The following is a 20,801-nucleotide window of genomic DNA, read 5'->3' as shown; positions in this document are numbered from 1 at the left end:
TCTTCTAGTTGATTTGACAATGTGAAATGGAATTCAGAAGTAGAGATTCCCTGCTCTGCCCTCAATTTCCAGGTGGTGGTCCAAGAGCGCAGCAGTGCCAGATCAGAAGTTAAGTGTTTGTAGCCTGGTGCTGGCATTTGGCCTGGAATGGGCAGTACACGGTTGGTACTGCCTTGCAAAAGCATTTCTCCAGCAAACAAAACATGATCTAAATCCATGCTCACTGTGCTGATCAGTGCTGACTGGGAGGACAGCCTCCCACCCCCAGGACTGGCCTATGGGTTGGTGAGGTGTCCTTGCATGCACTTACCAGCACTGTGGCAGGTGCCAGCAACCAGAGTGTTGACAGAGCCCAGCCTCCTCCATGTCAGATCATGCAACTTTTAAGAGGCAATAGCTACAAGGTTCAGCCTTTGAAATGATGGCCAAGTGCAGCTAATAATAAACCAGTATCTTAGGCCAAGGAAGAAGAGTGTGCTATTGGCTGATGAGCCACCCTCCTTCTCAATGACATACTATAAAATCTTTGGTTTTCCTCAGGAAATTTCCACAAGTTTACAGTCAGAGCCCAGAAGCACCATGGCTGTTTTTGGTGTCACCATTGCCTTGCTGGTATGGGTGGCCACCCTCCTGATTGTATCCATCTGGAAGCAGATCTACAGCAGTTGGAACCTGCCCCCAGGACCCTTCCCACTTCCTATCTTGGGAAACATTTTCCAGCTGGATTTGAAGAATATCCCCAAGTCCCTCACCAAGGTGAGAGAAATTACTGCATCAAGAAAACAAGTTAGAGATTAGATACTATGTGTATATATTAACCTGTCAGTTGCTATCTGATGACAGACTACCGTGATATTTGCATTACATTTATTTTACAGTCCAGTTCAGCTTGGGCATGGAGTACTCACAGTGAGTAGTGCCATGCAGGCCCAGAGGCCGTGTACAGTTGGAGTTATTAAGAGATACTGATGTTGCTGGTATCATTATGTGTCAACTGTGATACAACAGGTGTACCCTATCTTGTGTCAGCCTATGTCAAAGAACAGACTAAAGAGGGAAATGGAAATATTGAGCCAATTGTGATTCACCAAAATAATAGCATTTGCCTTTTGCTAATTCTGTGAACATTGCATGGGCTAACCAGGCATGGAGTCGGCACTTGGTATCTGTGTTACAGGTTGCCCTTGCCCATGGCAAGGAATCTACAGGCTTCAGGAGCATTGATTCCAGTCAGCTGGCAGTGTCCTGGCATGTAGAGCCTCAGTTTTGGGAACAAACGAGAAGGTGGTTAATGTTGGCATTGGTTAAACAGCCACAGAGGAGAAAATTGTGTCTAGATGGAGGGAAGGGCCCTGCAAATCCAGTAACTTTAGGTGGAGTCTTCCCACATCAGACTGAACAAAAACAGCCTTTCCCCCAAGTCCCTCTAACTCTCTGTGAATAGCAGGAATAATAACATGGAATGAATGAGGGCAGTCTGGAGCGGGCTGACTCCTGCCTGCCTTATGGTCCACTCTGTGCATCGTTCCCTGCAGCTGGCAGAGCGCTTCGGGCCAGTATTCACACTGCACCTGGGCTCAAAGCGTATCGTGGTCCTGCATGGCTACAAGGCTGTCAAGGAGGTACTACTGAACCACAAGAATGAGTTCTCTGGCCGAGGGGACATTCCTGTGTTCCAAGAGTATATGAACAAGGGTGAGTTGGCTTCTTGGGCCATTGGAGGGGGCAAACTAACAGGGAGAGTGATGTACATATCATTTGATCCCCCAAATATTAACAAACTGTAGTGGCAGTAATAGAATGAAGACAGAAAGGCAAAGACTTGGGTGATGACTTGTGCCTGCATGAAAGTTGCTTTGAGACTTGTGATGAGCAGGCACTGTAAGCCCCATGAGAGTACCTTCAGGCCCCCACCCTCACCATAGCAACTCACAGAGAAAAGTAGAGAGGCTGTTTCTGAACCCAGGAAGTCTTCCCCCAAAGGATCCATCCATCTTCGGTGTCTCGTGTTTTTTCTGCACTTCTTGGAACTCTTTGCACACAGCCTTAACTGTCAACTAAGGTATAGATGGTTCCATACACCCAAGTACCTAAACCTGTCTGGTACTCTGTTTGCAGGGATGGACCAGTTTAGGGCTTTGCTTTCCTCTATTATAGATGGTGGTATGGAGAGAGAGAGAGAGAGAGAGAGAGAGAGAGAGAGAGAGAGAGAGAGAGAGAGAGAGAGAGAGAGAGAGAGAGAGAGAGAACAGTGCTACTCTGAATCTTGCTCACCTGTTCCCTCCTGCAACAGAGAAGTCCAGCATGCACGCTGTTTTCACGGCTCTACCTTCTATTGAGTGTGAGCACCTAGAACTAAGGATGCTTCAGCTCACTGGTGCCACCTGCTTGCCCAGCTTTGTCTGAACCTTTTTGCTTCCTCTTTGTAACCAGGTATCCCAAAGCAGATGAAAGAAAGGTGTCATGATTGTACCTGAGTCAGCTCTGGTGATAAATTTCTACGAAGCTTTTTCCTTTTGTGTGGGATTCCACATCAAAGTACCTTGAGCTTTAGGTCTCACCCTGGTGTCTAGCTTGGTTTCCCAGCCTATGTTTCCAAAACTACTTCCCCTCAAGCAGTAGCATTTGATGTTTGTTCCCTAATCAGTACTGGGACTTTCTGTACAAACAGAATTAACTATCTCAGTCCTTGTCCTTGCTATGGGAGTTACTGAAGAGGTACCAAGCAAAGTGACAAGGACCTGCTGGGAAGAGCACAACCCTTTATGCAGGACCCTTACCTGTGCTCTGGCCCACCTCAGACAATGAACCAGTGCAATTAGGATCTGCATCTCTACAGCTAGATTCAAAAGGCATTTGCTGCCTCTGTCTGGAAACCCCAAAATCCTGTTTTTATGCATCCCACACAGACCAGAGTGGCATGTAAAATCAGTGGGACCTTAGGTAAGGGATGACCTTGAGTTGCCAATGTTCTTTATGTGAATGTTTGTTATAATAACATTAAAATTAAAAACAGGTATGTGCCAATGTGCCAAAATAACTGTATGCATCATTTGAGTAAATATAGAGAAAACATGGTCCCACCTGGACAGTCAACCTAGAGAAAGGCCCCCTTACTGCAGTGGTAGGCTATCACTCTCTCAGCCATTAGGACACTCCTCTAACCTTCAGGATAAAACGGAAATCATCTTGGGGAGTAGATCAGTATTTATCCCTGGCCTACAAATGGACTTTGGGAGCCCATTCCACATCGAGGGATGTCTAGGCCATGCCCCAGATGGTATGACAGACTTTGGAGATCCCCCATGGTGGGCCTCAACCTCCCTGGGGAGCGAAGTGGAGATTGGGTGAGGGGCTGGGATGTTGGGGGTGGTGGGGGAGGAGGAGAGGGTGAGGGAGGTGGGATTGACATGTGAAGCAAGCTTATTTCTAATTTAAAGATTAAAAAAAGAAAAAAGTAAAAAAAAACTGAAATCATGAGTCTGACCCACAGCTCTTAGCTCATATCGCACACTTCTCTTTCCCCTCCCAGGCTGGCCATCTCTTGCTCTAGGAAGTTCTTTAGCACCATAGTAAGCATATGTCCCCTGAGGACTTCCACATGTTCTGCAGGGTCACCAGGCCATCTCACATAGGATCAGGAAGTTAGTATGGGAGAGATTATGAGAGGCAAGCAAGCACTGCACCCCATGTAGATATAAATCATTATTGTTTGTCTCAGAATGCTCTGAGCCTAGATGGTGCCTTAGACATGGTAGGTATCAAAACATTATTTATTGAAGAAGTGATGATGGGAAAAGTAAGAAAAGAAGGGGGTAAAGAAAGAGGAAGGACTTCTGGAGTGTAAAGAGGCCAGAAGGACTTTGCTAAGCAGAAGTCAGGTGGAGCTGGCCCTGGATACTTTGAACTGCTTGCAAGGGGATCCAGGATCTTCAAGCAACAAATAACAAGCCATCAGTCAAGATGACTTAGATTCAGATCCAAGGGATGGAAAATGCTCACATAATTTAGCTGATCTGGAGATGGAAGAAAAGAAAAATTAGTTTCAGATTTGTCGATTCCCAGTATTACATGGGGACATCAGGTCATGTTCCAGGAGGAGAAACAATACATTTTGTTTGAGGGGAAAGTACTCCGCAACATTTCATTGAGAAGGGATAGTACTCAGTCTTTATATCTTAATTTCCTCAAAATGGGAAGTCCTGTGACCTTTAGATTTTAGTAAAGGATGTTGCTTTGGAACCAGAAAGCTGTGCGTTGAAGTGTTTGTAATGCGAAGGTTAAAACCCATGAGCTCAGAAATGCTGCTAAGATCTCTGTCACTAGGCAGAAAAGAAGACGTTCCTCTTTTGAAGTGGCTGCCTACAATTTATTCAGCATGGTAAAGGTTCAGAGCAAAGTATGAAACCAAAGGAAATGAACTGGTGCCAAGGGAAGCAACTATGAAGCGCGGCCTTCTGTTCCCTTCTCTGTGTTTCTTCTGCACCTGCACATCTCACCCAGGCAGGACCCAAGACCATTGCCCCTCCTCCCGTACTTCTCCAAGAACTGAGTATTTGGAGTAACCCCTATTGGTCCCTTTTTCTTAGGGATTATTTTCAATAATGGACCCACATGGAAGGACGTTCGACGGTTTTCCCTAAGCATCCTCCGTGACTATGGGATGGGGAAACAGGGTAATGAGGCCCGCATCCAGAGGGAGGCACACTTCCTGATGGAGGAGCTCAAGAAGACCAATGGTTCGTATCTCAGCAGTCTGAAGGGATCATGGTTAGATTCCCAAGGACACTGAACAACCTGGAGGCAGTTGGCAGCTAAGGGAACCCTAGGGAAGGAAAGGTCAAGTTGATCCCCAGGCACTGCCTTCTCAATTTGAGTCCCAGTTCTTCTTCCAGAAGAGCAAGAGTAGCTGCCAGGTGTAACTGCTGTACCCTAGATAGCATTAAAAAATAAAGACACTTGGGGGCTCAGAAATTCACTATGTCCTCCATGAGAACTCACGGGACACTGAGTTGGCTAGGGAAGGCCACCCTGAGGTGCTCACACTCTACCTGTTTTCCAGGTCAGCCTTTTGACCCCACCTTTCTGGTTGGCTGTGCACCCTTCAATGTCATTTCGGACATCCTCTTTCACAAACGTTTTGATTACAATGACAAGACGTGTCTGAGGCTCATGAGTTTGTTCAATGAAAACTTCTACCTGCTAAGTACTCCCTGGATCCAGGTGACAGTGCTCCTCCTCTTCCATGAACCTTCGGTTGCATTGTTTACATTAGGAGAAGAAAAATCCAGGTTGTGTGGGAGAGACAGGCCTAGGAAAGCAAAGAACAGGAGAATACGGGAGGGTATTTGACTGGGTTGACTCAGTACTTCTCACATCAGTACCTGTGTCTACTTGCATGTATGAGTTCCTATCCACACTATCCCCAAAAGACAGTTGGACCCAATATCCTAAATAGTATGATAAAGACAACCATAAACTCATTGTTTGGAGGTTCTACCAGTTACATAGTTTTTGGTCTCCTTAGGCTTACAATAACTTTGAGAATTATCTACGATACCTACCTGGAAGCCATAGAAAAATAATGAAAAATGCATCTGAAATAAGACAGTACACACTTGCAAAAGCCAAGGAACACCTCCAGTCACTGGACTCCAGCTGCCCTCGGGATGTGACTGACTGTTTGCTTATAGAAATGGAGAAGGTAATGGACAAGATGGACTTGCTGGGGTGGGGCAGAGTGCATGCATACAGTTCTCACATTATGGCCAATTTGCTGGTGTTCAGACTGAGCACGATGGCTGCATTTTGATGTTCATGGTTTTTCATAAACATGCTTGGCTTCAGCATGAACACCAATCTCTTCTCTGGTCTCTTTTGGAGGCAAAGTCCCTCTGTTCAGCTCCCTCCGAACCAAGATGAACTGCAACCCTTTGGATAATCTGGTCTTGTCTGAGAAAAAACTTCAGCATCCCTTTCGGTATTATTACCAAATTTTGTTTAGCTTTCAGAGGGCTAGGTCTCCCCACTTTCATATTCCTACAGCCTCTGGGACCACTTAGATTGCTACCTTACTTCATTTTTGTAATGGCTTGAAAACATGTAATATCTTACACTGATTTCCTCTAGATAATTTCCATTTAAGAATCCTTACTTTTAGTTCAGCCTCTCCCTTGTCTTGATCCAAAGGCTCAGCCTTGAGCCTGAAAAGAGGCTGGAGCTAGCCCCTGCAGCTTAGAAGGCCATTGTCATTATCAGACAACTCTGGCACTGATGAGCAGGCCAACACCCTGTGACCTGGGTAAGAAACCTTTCCTGTGCTTAGCCTGTTTTCTGGGAGCCTCGGCTTTCCCAGTCATGAGGTAGAGAGGGCTGCTTCCTGGTGGCACAAGGAGAGTCTGACATAACCTGGTCCCTCCCTGCTGAAGATCAGTGGGCATCACCTTCTCACACCTAAAGAGATCTGTCTCACCAGGCCCCTATCTGTCTCCAACTTCACAGGAAAAAGACAGCCAAGAACCCATGTACACAATGGAAAATATTTCTGTGACTTTGGCTGACCTGTTCTTTGCGGGGACAGAAACCACCAGCACAACCCTGAGATACGGGCTCCTGATTCTCATGAAATACCCAGAGGTTGAAGGTACATGAATGAGAAGCTGAACTCCTATGTGGCACAACTGAGCCTGTCAGGATCACCCTGTGCAAGTCAGGCTTCAACTGTTGTGCTGTGGCTGCTTCCTGACCTTTTCAGGGCTCTGGATCACTGAATGACGTTATGTGCCAGGGCCAAGTATCCTAAAGACTGGCTGTTCCCACACACACTCTACTGGGATGCCTGTAGCCCAGTGATGTAATGGAGAGGGGAATGAGTCTGTGCTCTGCTCTGTAAATGACTTATTTATGATGAGAAAATAATGTTCCAGTTTCCCCTGACAAAGACTTTTTGGGTTGATTGGCTGAGACAGGGATAGGGGGCCAGGCTGGGGTCATCCCAGAGCATCTTACTCCAAGGGACTCTGAATGGAGATTGAGAGAAAAGCAATCAAGGCTGCCCCAAATCCACTTCACTTCCTCTTTAAGGCAGGAGGAATTCTGTACCTGAAGCAGGCATGGGGGCTTTGATCCAGTATCCAGGGGGTTATACATACACTTGCCAGTTAGAGGCAGTGTGATGATCCCTACATGTAAGTTGATGGGGATCACCTTTAGTAGATGAATTGAGGGGGATTACAACCTAAGATGAAGGTACTCAAAGGCCTGAAACCCTGCCATTCTCCAAGATGGTCATAGATCTGGGCAGCTACTGCGTACAAAGCAATGCTTTCTAAGAAAGTGGTTATGTATCTGCCAGTCCAGGGACAAGATTCAGGCTCCAGCCTTCTTGTCAGCAATGCCTTCACATCACACAGAAAAATAAAAACTGAAAATGGCTAAAGTCCAGGGAGGAAAATATACAAATTACAGTACCTAGAACTTTGACTACTGTACTAGGGAACCATGAACTACAAAATGTCTTAAATTATTAATTTAATGAATTTCTAATATAGACAAAGAGAAAGCAAATATGGTAGGCACCCATATATCCATTATCAAACTGAAGATCTATTAATATTTTGTTCTGTTTGTTTGGGAGCTCTTAAAAATGGAACATTATATGGCTAGCCAGAGCCCAGCTAACTGACACTTCCCTGCCTCACTCCCCAGATATGGTGATATTTCGAGGCCACTGTGTAGCATTTCCATGTGACTTGGACATTTAATAATAATGAAATACCAACGCATAGCTCATTGTTTTTATACATGCCTTAATATTACACCATACCATACACAACTTAATGCCAATTGCTTTTTTCACTCCACATATTATTGTTGTTTGATGTTGAGTCTTAGGTGCCACAGTAGAGACAGAAACTCATCAAGATGTTAAGTCTTCATTGCTCCAAAGAGCAGAGGGGTACCGCCTTCTTGGAAAATACTTACACCTGGCTAACTCACTCCAGTTACTTTGTTCAAACAATTACAAGGCTAATTGGTTCTGGGAAAGGTTCCAACTACCAAAATCATCTTGTTCTTGCTGTCCATGAAAACAGACAATCCACACAAATCTCAGTCTCTTTCGACTATGTCAAGCAATAATCAAATGTAAGAACTCTGGGTCTTCCAGGAGTGTCTTAGAACCAAGGTCAGTGTAGCTACAAACTCTCACATATCACCAAGTGCAGACTCTCCAGATAAACAATTTTTCAATGTTTAAACAGTCGCAAAACAAATTCCCAGCCTCTACTGATTTGCCTAAACATAGCAAAGGCTTTGCTGAAGCATTGTTCTCAAAGCCAGACACCAAGGCTTTAACTATACATTTCATTTTAAAAAACAGACATAAGGGCTTTACTTAATATCACTACATATTCCAGAGTCCCATAGTGAATTCCAAACACAGAAAAACTAAGGAACTTGGCAAAGACTGCTATTACCTCTGTCATAATCACAGGGACTTTTAGATTTCAAGAATTGTATTCTAGTCTGTAACCCTCTTCCTATTTATCATAATAGTAAGCCATTCTAGGATGATGATGCAAAGATTTCCCTTTAAGAAGAAATGACCAAGACCCTTTTGTTATCTCTATTCCTGATTTGAAGAGAATTGGAAAAACTACCACTAGCTATGGCAATGGATGCCGAAACTTCAACTGTGAATAATATCATAGATCTTAGCTTTCAGTGATAATCCAAAGTACCTGGGGATTATTAATTCAGTTTAAGGTGCTCTATAAGCATGCAATGGGTAGTTTGGCAGGTGGAAAGAAGGATAATTAGATATCTGTGTGGGACCAGGGGATAGTTGGGTAGATGGATGAGTAGGTAAGTGAGAGTGTAGAGAGGTGGGTAAGTCAATAGGTAGATGAATGGGAACAATAGATAGATGAATGGGAAAGTGGGTGGGTTACATGGACAGATAGGTGAGCAGGTTGGTGGAATTATATATAGATATATAGATATATAGATGGGTAGTAGGTGAACATCAATTCTGAAATTAACCCTTTAAATTGATCTCATTCATATCTTGGCAGAGAAACTTCATGAAGAAATTGACAGGGTTATTGGGCCAAGTCGTGTCCCTGTTTTCAAAGACAGGCTGGAGATGCCATACATGGATGCTGTTGTGCATGAGATTCAGAGATTCATCAGTCTTATCCCCTCCAACCTGCCCCATGAAGCAACCCGAGATACCATGTTCCGAGGATATGTCATCCCCAAGGTGAGGCACGAGCTAGAGAGCCCTCCATGGGCATTGCCTGTTAGTTTTTCATCTAGGTTACCCTTCAGGATTGGGACTCAAGGGCACTTTTACCAGCATATGCAGCTGGATGTGAAAATCAAGTCAGCATTCTTGCCCTGAAGAACACTTAGTCAACCCCAATAACCCTATGACCAAAGAAATGGAAGGAATCATGGAAAATGTCTCAACTGGTCCATAGGACTTGTAGAACATTCTAACACTGAAATCCCATGGCAGCAGCAACCCAGCCTGAACCCCACCTTACAAAAGATATGGGGCCTTCCTGTTCATTTAGACCTGATCCCTAGCTCTTTTGTGTGTAGTCTTTAAATAACACTGCAAATAAAAATATGTTCTCCTGCATAATGTAAAATTCCAACAGCCCTCTTCACTAGGGTCTTCCAGGTGAAGCCTATGTTTTGTTAACTGATAGAAACTTCTATTTCTTCCAGGGTACAGTTGTGATTCCAACCCTGGATTCCCTTTTATATGACAGTCAAGAGTTTCCAGATCCAGAGAAATTTAAACCTGAACATTTTCTAAATGAAAATGGGAAGTTCAAGTACAGTGACCATTTCAAGGCATTTTCTGCAGGTAAGCGGAGTTCAGGGGTCACACCATCCCCGGGAAATTGTCTTCTCCAATCCTGTGTCTACTTCCCATGTGCTCTTGCCCTGTCCTAGAAGAGGACTGCCATCCCAACCTCACTATGCCCTTGTAACACATAACCCAAATACGTTCCTCCTTGTTCTAAGAAGTCAGATGTCATATTTCACCAGAAGTCCTGGAAATAAGATGTTTGGGGTTGATGATTTTATCAGTGAACATTTTTTCTAGTTAATTGTTGTTTCTACTTTAGCCAGATGCAGTAAAAAGCTCTCAAAACTATATTACCTACTTCTTCATAAATTTTCATAAGAATTGCTAAGCTCTATTCTTTAGCTCCCTGGACTCTTAGCAAGCATCTGTACCTGCCAGATGGTCCCATCTCAGGGCCTACCTAGGAATCCAGTAAAGGGAGATCCCACAGCCAGTTTGATAATTTTAACCACCTATGTTTGCACAGGTTTCACCTGTCCCATCTTCCTGAAATTATGGCAAAGAAGCTTTGGGTCCATTTCCCTAAACTACCACTTGCTTATGTAGCAGAATTCTGAATGAGTGGTGTTGGAAGCTGGTCCCTGAGTCACTGCCACCCTTGTTCTCTGACATATGACGACTAGTGTTCAGGGACCAATGGGCATAGACAATGAATCGTTTTAGGTGGTTTGCCTAAAGCCTCCTCCCACACTTTCAATACCTCAGTGTTAGAAGTGTTGCTCTGCAAGGACCCCTCATTAGCACTGTTGTTACTTCTAGGAAAGCGTGTGTGTGTTGGAGAAGGCCTGGCCCGCATGGAATTGTTTCTGCTCTTGACTGCTATTCTGCAACATTTTAATCTGAAGTCTCTGGTTGACCCAAAGGATATTGACCTCAATCCTGTCACAATTGGTTTTGGCTGTGTCCCACCTGAATTTAAACTTTGTGTCATTCCCCGCTCCTAAGACCTGGAAACTGCCTGTCTCAAGTGAAAAGTCAACACAGACATCATTATTATCCCTAAAAATGTGACTTTGTTTTTTAAAAATCCTAAGCATATAGAGTTCCTATCATGAAATGAAACAGAAAATAAATAAAATCTCAATTATATGTTAGCTGTGGATTTAGTGAGGAGGACCTTGTCCCCTTGGCTATATAAAAGTTCCCCAGTGAGTAAACACCATTCCATAGCCAACAGTACAGCATCTTCAGTCAGTCTGTCCCTTACTTCTCTTGAGGAATGTGGGATGATCCTGTTAGGAATAAAGCGTGAGGAACCTTGGCGGATTCCATGGCAAGTGAGGGTGACCGAGGCAGGGGTACAAACACACCAGGCAGATAGAGCTTAAATGAGAAGTTTTATTAGAAAGGGAAGTGGGAGAGAGAAAAGAGGCTCAGATACAAAGAGAGGACAGAAGAGTAGAGGGATACAGGAAAAGTCCTGTCTGCCCCAGGGGAACAGTAGGAAAGAGAGAGGGGAAAGGGAGACAGGAAAGAGAGCATAAGTGGATGGAAGTCTTTCTTTTAAAGGGTTCCTTTGCACCTGGGCTGACCAGGGTACTGACTGCATTCTGCCAGGTGACAAGGGCAGGCCAGCATAATGCCTGAATCCTTACAGATCCTGGTTATCTGCCTATCTCAAGACCCTGAATTTAAATATATATTCAAAGTTCTCTGATGGGGGATGTCTTTCTGTATATATGTTTCTCTTATTGGTTGAATAATAAAACACTGATTGGCCAGTAGCCAGGCAGAAAGTATAGGAGGCACTACCAGATCAGGATAATTCTGGGAGGAGGAAGGCAAAGAGAAGCCACCAGAGAAGATGCCATGTAGTGGTTGGGAATATAGGACACTGAAGCATTCTCCACGTGGAAATACATAGATTAATACTTATGGGTAAATAATTAAGACAGAGCTAGCCAGTAAGAAGCCTGAGCTATTGGCCAAACAGTTTAATAATTAATATAAGTCTCTGTGTGTTTATTTGGGGCTAAATGACTGTGGGACCAGGTGGAGCAGAATCTCCATCTACAGTTCTCTTATGGATTAGAGTAACATATTCATAGGTTCTCAGGATATAATGTAGACGCTTTAGGATGACCCCACTTTCCAGATCATCTACTCTGGAGCAATACTGAAATCCAAAGTTAACAAATGCCACAACCCCCACTGAAGGTACTTGGGTCATCATGACTCCACAATGGCAAGACTACCTCCAGGGAAAAAAAGGAAGAAGAGGGCAATTTTAAATTTTGCTTTGGGGCAGAGAGGTGTCAATTTAAGAGATTGCCATTAGGATAATTCTGAATTGACAGGGAAAAGAGAGAGTGTGGGTAGCTCTAATTGTAGCATCATCTGAGGTTGACACACCTGGTCAACAGAGTCACTAACTATACTCACTTAGTGGTGAAGCTTAGGATGGCTCAAGTCTGGTTGTCTTTTCAAGAGAGTAGCATTAACTTGGCAAGTACAGTTGCAAACCAAGAAAGGTGGCACACATCTTTAATTCCTGCATTCAGGAAGCAGAGGCAGGCACATCTCTGCGAGTTTGATGTCAGCCCAGTCTACATAGCAAATTCCAAACTAACCAGGACTACACAGTGAGACTCTGTCTCAAAACAAACAAAACAGGAATACAGTTTTTTGGGAGAATTAGTCTTGCCTTAAGGAATTTACTATTGCTCTGTAGTATACATACTTCTGGGCTTGGTAAGCCCATACCCATCTTGAAGATACAGTGACTGTGGAAACCTGTAGGAAACCCTGTCCCTAAATCATGGCAATGAAACGAACCCCACAGCAATTATGGAGGTCTATGAGAATAGGGCTGTTGGCACTCAGTTCTGCATGGAAGGGAAGGGTCACAGGGCCCACAGGAGACCCTTACAAAATACTCTTCTGGGATTCCATTCAATACTCCCTCATTCTGCAAGAGGAAAAAGACTGACTGGGGGCAGGACTTTTCATTAAGAGGTATAGACACTTCTGCATCATGCATGCTCTTGTAAATCACCCACTAACACAATTTTCACTAAACTGGATTAGACAGAACCTTTCTTTGGTGTCTCCTTATTTATTTGGGGTGAATGTACATTTCATTTGCATCTTGTCAAGAAAACCACAAAACAAATGGCAACCAAACAAGGACCCAATAGAACCAAGGATGGATGGGGAGGGTATGCCCACTTATGTGCTCCCCAAATAAATGAGCATTTTTAATTTGGGGTGTTCCTGCAACATTGTCTTGCTCATGAACAATACAGACTCAAATTACATTCATTTTTCTTGAAGAATGAGGTGGATTCTAGCATGAGGTAAGAGCTGGTGATGTGTCTTCCTTTTGTTTCTAAGCCAATGCTACCTAGGCCTCTAGGAAGGAATTAAATTATGGGTAGAATCAGATCCTGTGAGAAGATCCAGATCTGTATCCTTCTACCCACAATCAGAGAGTGTGTCAGATACTAAAGGTGAGCAAGAGATGGGGAAAGCATTTACTAAGTCCTGCAGTGTGGATCCTAAGCTTGTCAAGAATCAAAATTGAGCCAAGGATCTCCAGGTTCAAAAATTTAAGTGGCTTGGCCCCAACACCCATTCTTCCACCCAGCATATACGCAGACAAAGCAAACTATACAAAATGGCCCTTCTGTTTCAAAAGGCCCCATATGATGAGTTTGGAGTCAGCATGCCTTCCAGGTCAAAGAGGGCATTAGGTCCTGCTTGGTGGGTGCTCTTGGTCTTTCTCCTCATGGACTCCTAGGGGCTTGGGACTGGCCTGTGGGAGGGAAAGGTCCAGGAATTTTTCCCTGTTCACATCATTCCCCTTCCATCTTTCTGTGCCCATGCGACCATGGATTTACACCTTTGCCTTAGCTGTGCCTCCTGCAGTAGGAATGCCCTTTCCCACAGACTATCCTCTGGGGAATGCCACTATCCTCTTTCCCTTCTGCCCCAGGGTTTACCATCATCCATGAGTTGTCTGCTTCATCTTGCATACTCTGAACTTGAGCAAGGATCTGTACCCCATGCTTTTCCAGTTCTTCTTTCAGCCTATTAAGGAAGAGTGGGCAAAGAGAATGGATGCAGGAAAGCTGAGAAAGAACAGAGACACACGGGCAGAAGAGGGGAAGCAGCTATCATTCATCTCCCTGAGAGGAATGAGGAGACAGGGGCTCCACGCCCACCTCTGCCGTTTCTGCTGTAGCTGTTGGCACCTCTGCAGCAGCTGATGGTGTTGCTGAGCTGCAGCCTCTAGAAACTCCTCAGCTTTCTTGTTCTCATCCTTGAACAGCTGCCTGGAAGTGGGGAAAGGATTCAGCGCTCGGTATTTCCTCTTCCTGCCCCACCCTGCATCTTACATTGCTGCAGCTGCCTCATGGCTTCGGAGGAAGAGCCCCTCAGTAAGAGTGGAAGACCCCTCAGGCCCACACAGAGCAGACAGCCGATGTTTCACATCCTCCAGCTTTACCTCGATCAGTTTCTCTACAGAGAGAGAGTAATGAGAAGGTGAGGGCAACCCCCATCCCCCACCCTCCACCTCCCCACCCCACCACCACCACCACCACTCCCCCACCCCCTCCCCCCAGCCCTCACCTTACCTTCCTTGAGTAGCTGCTCCTTGCTGCTGTCCAAAGCACATGTCTCCTTTGCCAGATGTTCAGGCTTCTGAGGGGTGGTACAAAAAAAAAATCTGTCCAGATCTCCCTGCTTCCTTGTGCTTCAGAGAAGCACGAAAAGATGTAGTCATTTCTTTCCTCAGTAAGTTTCACTTCCTACTTCCTTCGATGAATGCCAGCCATGACTTCACCTTGGGGACACTGACCCTGCCATTCCCTCCCCTTAGACCTCTTAATCCTGAAAACAGGTTCAAGGGAGAGTATCTGAAACCCTAAAATCTGCAAATCTACAATCTTGAGCCGCTCTCTGCAGCATTAGATACTGGAGTTTCTTCCCCTCGTGTCTCCTCCATGGCCTCCTGACTGACCTTCTGACATTAGCCTGTGTTTCTGCTGGAGTCAGGGAACTCCCAGGGTGAATGTTGTCTGTTCCCTGATGTGTCTCCTGTGTGTGGGACAGTCTCACACATTGTGGGTATTGTCAACGGATTATTCCATTGATTCTATCATGGCATCCCCAGAACACTGAATGGACACACAACATGGTGAATGTGGAAGACCAGCAGTGAGGACATCAAGCACCTCAAGAGAGGTCACAAGGGGCTGGATTTAGGGTGACAGCAAGACCATCAAGGGTTACACAGGAATAAAGTGTGACAGGTGGCACAGCTTAGTATGACTCACATGAAATTCCAAGAGGTCCTTGTGCTGGCTCATCAAAGCCTCCAGCTGTTCTTCAAAATCCAACCTAGGAGCCAATCACAGAGCCATGAAGGCCATGAGCTACCACAGAGGAGCTTTGTTTATGCCCACTGTTCCACAGGGAATACGTTCACCCCCTTGACCATCCAGAACTAAGCTTAGCCAGCTCTTCTGGACCATCTAGGGTAGGACTTGTACCTACAGCACATCTCCAGCTAAGCCTCATGCCTTTTGGTTTACCTCAGTTGTCTTAGTTTTTCCTTCTCCTTGTCCATCTGAGAGTTCAGGAAAGAAATTCTCTCTTTACACTCCTGTAACATGCTGTGCTTCCTGGGAAGGAAACCAACACTCAGTCGTGTTCTTTGAATGACTCTTCCAAAGGGAGGGTTGGGGACTTCTGTTCCTCTATTCATGTCTGTGTCTAACACACTAGGTGATATGGAGGGTAACATAACACTTAGTAGGAGGCCACTATAGGCATGGTATCTTACCTTTGTGCCTCGCTTTCCTTCTCCTGGCACTGCAGCCGCATAATCCTCAGAGTCTCTGTAAGGGTAACAGAGCCCTCTGAGTGCTTGCTAAGGCTTCATGTTTGCCAGATGGAACAAAACAGGTCACGTCAAGTCTATAGACACTTGATTGGAATTTAACATTTTCTGGGTCTGATGAAAGCCATAGGAAGGACATAGGTCAGCAGGTCTTAAGGTTCTAGCTACTAGAGAGAATGGGCTTAGGAAGGGTATCACAAAGTCTAGATATGGGGAAATATGGGAATACCTTGCTTTTTGTTCAAGATATCCTTCAGACGTACTTTCTCTTCGTGTACTAGAAAACATGATGAAGGCTCAGGCTCAGGCATTAGGGACCAAACACAGAAATGTCAACGGCAGTAATATGAGAGGCAAAGTATAGCTGTAACCCTAACCCAGATGTAGTTTCTTTGAGGTGAGTTCCCATCCCTATGGTACCCATACTCCTGTAAACACAATGGGTCCATAGCATTCACAAACGATGTCTATGAGGAACAAGCAGGACATCCATTAGGACTGGGAAGAACGATGTCAATCAAAAAGGGCTACGCGACCAGGTAAGACAAGATGATTAAAAGGACCTCTCCAATTATTCAGAGCTGGTGCTGTGATGAAAGAACTTGGGGCAGAAGTGTCCTCAAAGGCATTTCTAGAGCTCTCCTATTAGAAGCTGGGAATACTAGAAGAATATGAGGTTGGGGAAAGAGGAGAATCTTGACCTTGTCAAGTGCCTACAATACTGCATTGAGAGACGTTTAAGACATTCTGGGCACCTCTAGTAACTCTCAGTTAACTTACATGAATCCAGGTCCTTCTGCAGGGTATCCCAAACAGTCTGGGCCTCTCCAAGCTCCTCACTGGCTTTCTTTTTTGCTTTACCAAAAGAGTAGACAAATGTTTGGTAAGGATGACATTTCATATTTGTCTCCAAGAAAACCTAGAGAGGTCCAGATTTTACAAAACAGGAAACAAGGCTTTCTAAATCCGGGCCCTCCTTTCTGGGCTCAGGTGGCAGCAGGGTCGTGTTCACTGGTCAATGACTATGGCAATTACATACAGAAATGTCCTGCACTTGTGCTCTCATGCAATTAACTACAGATACTTAACAGGGACACCTGTATTTCCACTTTTTACTGGGTCTAGCCTGAAAAAATCATGTAGCTATTCCTAGATCGTAGTCAGAACTGAGCTCACCTTGCTGAACCTCATTAATGCGGTTAATCAGGACCTCAATCCGGGGCTCTAGACTTCCCACTGCAGGGCAAAAAGGAAACTCATTGATAATATGACTGCCTGGGATTCTGAAGCTTTCCATTCCCATGAATCTATTGAGCATTGAACATGTACAGGTGTTACATCATGGCCTCAAACTTGGAGTGTGAGGACCAAGGAACAGGCCAATAGAGATGCTGAGTCAGACTATGGTAACTGCCACGAGAAATTAAGCTCAGGAAGTGCTTCTCGGATGTGAGAAAGTGTCTTGTAAGAAAGGAAGGCCCTCAAGCTCTCGGGGTAAAGTGGGGGATGCAAAGCGCAAAGGCCCGTCCTGAGGAGGAATGGGAGAGAAGCACGATGAATACCATACACAAGTAGAAGGTGGCAGCATGTAAGGCAGAAGGAGAGTTATGGGAGACCCTGGATCTAACTAAGTGATGTGCAGTCAAGGGAGACTTGGGACAAGGTTTTGGGAAAACATTTTTGCCTTCTATATACTCATGCTTCTTTAATTCTGAATCACTGGGCTCCATTTTTAGTTCAAAAATTAAAATTTAAGGGGCCAGTGAGATAGTTCTGTGGGCACTTGCCACCAAACCTGACAATCTCGAGTTTGATCCCTCAAACTCACTGGTAGAAGGAAAGAACTGACTCCCTTAAACTAACCTCTGACTCTGGCACATTCTTTGACATGGTATGTGTGCGTGAGCATGACCCATTGGGTGCCAGCACACGTGTGCACGTACACACACACACACACACACACACACACACACAATGTCTCTCTCTCTCTCTAAATGCTTCTTAAAATTAAATTTTAAGTTCAAAAGCATCCACTTTTATTTTATGCCTGAGTGCTTTGCTTGCATATATGTATACCCACCGCATGTGAGCCTGGTGCCTGCAGAGACCAGAAGAGGGCGTCAGATCTCCTAGAACTGAACTTACTAATAATTGTGAGACACCTTATGAGTGCCGGGAAACAAACCCGCTCCTCTGCAAAAGCAGTTGGTGCTCTTAACTGATGACCTATCTCTCTACGCACACGCAGTTTAAAGAAAGTTAATCTGAATAAAGTCATTTCTTATTTTTGTGAATTGTGGTGCTTGGAGTTGAATCTACATCTGCCTGACTTCAAACCTCAGGGTAAGCCCATAGGCAAAAGAGACACATGACCTTTCTGCAACTTCTTCACCATTTCCATTAAGCCTTCAATTTTCTGCGTGGTCACATGCTGCCCTGGGGAGACAAAAACCAAACTTTCAAGCTCAGCAGTATAAATGGCCAGGAGATGGATCCAGCACCTAGGCTGATACTGAGATTAGCTGAGGACAGATCTAACCAGAACAGAGTTGCTGATCCCTCTCCCAAAATGGATAGTACAAAAAAGTGAGTTGGGCCCCTCCATGGACAGCCTTTTCCTACATGATGCAATAGCACCACACATTTGGATCACAAAACTCAAGGTGAGGGCAGTGCTATATTGTTCACTTGTGCTGCTGATGTTGTTAAAGCAAGGTCAAGTTCACAAAGACTGGGGTAGTAGGTGTGGTGGCATATACCTATAATCGTAGAACTTAAGAGGAAGTGGCAGGAAGAGCAACAATTTGAGTCTAGCCTGGCCCTTATCACAAGGTAAAATCCACCTTAAGCTACAATTCAGGGCTAGAGATCCACAGTAAGCGCACATGTGGCACCATCCAGACTGGGAAACTATATAGAGAATTTTTTTAACATCAAGGGGAAGGGGGTGAGGGAGGAAGACTCCTCAGGAATGAGAAGAGTCTTAAGAGACACATCTATTTAATTTCAAAAAAATGGTCTGTAAATAGATTTTGGTCCAAATAAATGCATTGTAAAAAATACTAAAACAATTAGCAATTTTTTTTAAATCAACGGGATATTTGCTAAGATAAAGGAGTTGTTGGCGCTATTATATAGCTGTAGCGAGTGTTATTTTTCTGGGATACTTGTCTCTATATACACACATGGGACATTCAGGAATTGCACTACTGTCTGTGGTGCTCAGTCATCAAACGGGGCACTGGGTGATGGGGTAAAAAGATTGACGAACAAATAAAAAACACCCACGCTGGAGCTCACGGCCTAAGCCCATTGCCTCTCTGCTTTTGTATAGACTTTTGAGTTCATCACAATAAAAATACTGTTTTACTGCCCCAATACAGAGACACTAAATCGTTTGTGCAGAAAAGTTTTGAGAACAGTAGTTTTGTTCAGAGGCGAGCCGGCCACCCACACACTAGGCGCTGGGATGGCGTCAAGTTCTGGCCAGCGAAGGGCGACTTCTGCTCGGGTAGGGCCACCTGACTTCAGGCCTGGTGCCACAGGGCCCCGGTGCAAGCCTGCTCTGAAGGTGACAGGAGGAGCGTGCCCTGCAACAACCCCACACTAGGCCTGGCATCGCAGGGAGGCAGCGAGCATGCTCTAAGGCAGCACACGCCTCGTCAGTCAGCGCGCCCACCCCCGGGTTCGCGCCCACCCGCCCAGATCTCCTCCGGCCTCGACAGGAGGCCCCCTCACCCCACCAGTTCGCCAGGGCAACCCAGGCTCCCTTCAGCCACTACCTCCGGCCCCCTCAGGCCTGTGGAGTGGGTCTGCTGATCCCTCGGGCTCCATGCCCAACGGCTGAGGTCTGGTGGCCATGCCGCTCCGCTTCACTCAGCGCCACAGCCCCCTAGCAGCTGTTACCCACTGCGCCTGCGCAGGGCGCTGCTTGCCGCTCAGGCCCACCATGCGGCCAGCTGCTGCGCATGCGCAGACGTTTGGGTTTTGTTTGATTTGGTTGGGTTGGGTTTTGTTTTTGGTTTTGTTTTGTTTTGTTTTGTGTTTTGCTCTTTCTCCCACCACTACCACCACCACCGCCAACCAAACACTAATCCCATTTGAAATGAAGACTTCCAAGCCAGTGATTGATTGACCAGTTTCAGAGGCAAGTGCCTGACCAAGAATGCATGCCTAACTCTCTACAAAGGTTAAGATTACGGTTGTTAGTGATAGAATTAAGGTTGTCGGAGTTAGGATTAGCGTTAGAACTTGGAAATTTTTTACTCTTGGACAGAGCAGTGATATTGAGCAGACCCATGATGCCTACTGAAAGAACCTCAAGGACCTGCGGTGGACATGGTAGTCAGCTGAGTTCCCAAGAGACCATTCACCACCGCTTCAAAAAAGCTTGGTGTCTCCCTCTGCCTGGACAGCGGTGTGAGCACAGGACAGAGCAGGTGAGGCTATGTTCCACAACCACCGCTACTCTCACATTGCTCGTCGTCTATGGTAGTCTCTGTGACCCAGGTACCGATCTTCCTAGACCTGAATAACCCAACAGTTCGTGTCTAGTAGTTTGCTGGCCCCTGTCCCAGTCTGAGGAATCAAATATCTGCCCAGAATACACTGGGCTCTCAGAGTTCTTTTTTTTTTTTTTTTTTTTTTTTTTTTGGTTTTTGGTTTTTTTCGAGACAGGGTTTCTCTGTGGCTTTGGAGGCTGTCCTGGAACTCGCTCTGTAGACCAGGCTGGTCTCGAACTCAGAGAGATCCGCCTGCCTCTGCCTCTCGAGTGCTGGGATTAAAGGCGTGCGCCACCAACGCCCGGCTTCTCAGAGTTCTTAATGGGGGGAAATCTGGTGAACTCTTCCCCTGAACAGATGTTAAGTGAGGCTCCCTGGAGCCCACTCAGCAGCCACCCTAGAAATGAGAACAAATGCCAGGTTCTCAAATTGTTACTTGTTACTTTGGTTGTGAGTCTAGCCTTTAACGACTGAGCCATCTCTCCAGCCAGTAGAGATGCTTTTACGTACACTGTGCTAATAAATAACCCTGCATGAGGTAGCCATAGTGAAATAAATAATTTAATATATT

The 20,801-nt window shown here is 45.3% G+C and overlaps 2 protein-coding genes across 2 annotated transcripts; one reads left to right on the top strand and one right to left on the bottom strand.

The window, feature by feature from the left end:
- Positions 1-560: 560 nt before the first annotated feature.
- LOC101843716 (cytochrome P450 2E1-like) lies at positions 561-11,826 on the top strand. Its single transcript, NM_001281329.1, has 9 exons — positions 561-756; positions 1,536-1,695; positions 4,590-4,739; positions 5,063-5,223; positions 5,528-5,704; positions 6,502-6,643; positions 9,075-9,262; positions 9,736-9,877; positions 10,643-11,826. The coding sequence occupies exons 1-9, from the start codon at positions 580-582 to the stop codon at positions 10,825-10,827; spliced, it is 1,482 nt and encodes a 493-aa protein (NP_001268258.1). The 5' UTR covers positions 561-579; the 3' UTR covers positions 10,828-11,826.
- A 588-nt stretch (positions 11,827-12,414) lies between these two features.
- On the bottom strand, positions 12,415-19,641 carry Syce1 (synaptonemal complex central element protein 1). The gene is made up of 13 exons (XM_005064235.3): positions 19,511-19,641; positions 18,102-18,164; positions 16,905-16,964; positions 16,509-16,583; positions 15,958-16,005; positions 15,672-15,726; positions 15,421-15,510; positions 15,163-15,226; positions 14,461-14,527; positions 14,221-14,344; positions 14,047-14,157; positions 13,825-13,912; positions 12,415-13,637 (listed from the first exon to the last, which is right to left on the bottom strand). Exons 1-13 carry the CDS (start codon positions 19,587-19,589, stop codon positions 13,572-13,574), a joined length of 990 nt encoding a protein of 329 aa, XP_005064292.1. The 5' UTR covers positions 19,590-19,641; the 3' UTR covers positions 12,415-13,571.
- Between the last annotated feature and the right edge of the window lie 1,160 nt (positions 19,642-20,801).

The sequence above is a fragment of the Mesocricetus auratus genome, unplaced genomic scaffold, assembly GCF_017639785.1.
Source record: "Mesocricetus auratus isolate SY011 unplaced genomic scaffold, BCM_Maur_2.0 Super-Scaffold_4256, whole genome shotgun sequence".
NCBI classification, from domain to species: domain Eukaryota; kingdom Metazoa; phylum Chordata; class Mammalia; order Rodentia; family Cricetidae; genus Mesocricetus; species Mesocricetus auratus.
This window is presented reverse-complemented; position numbering and strand designations above follow the sequence as displayed.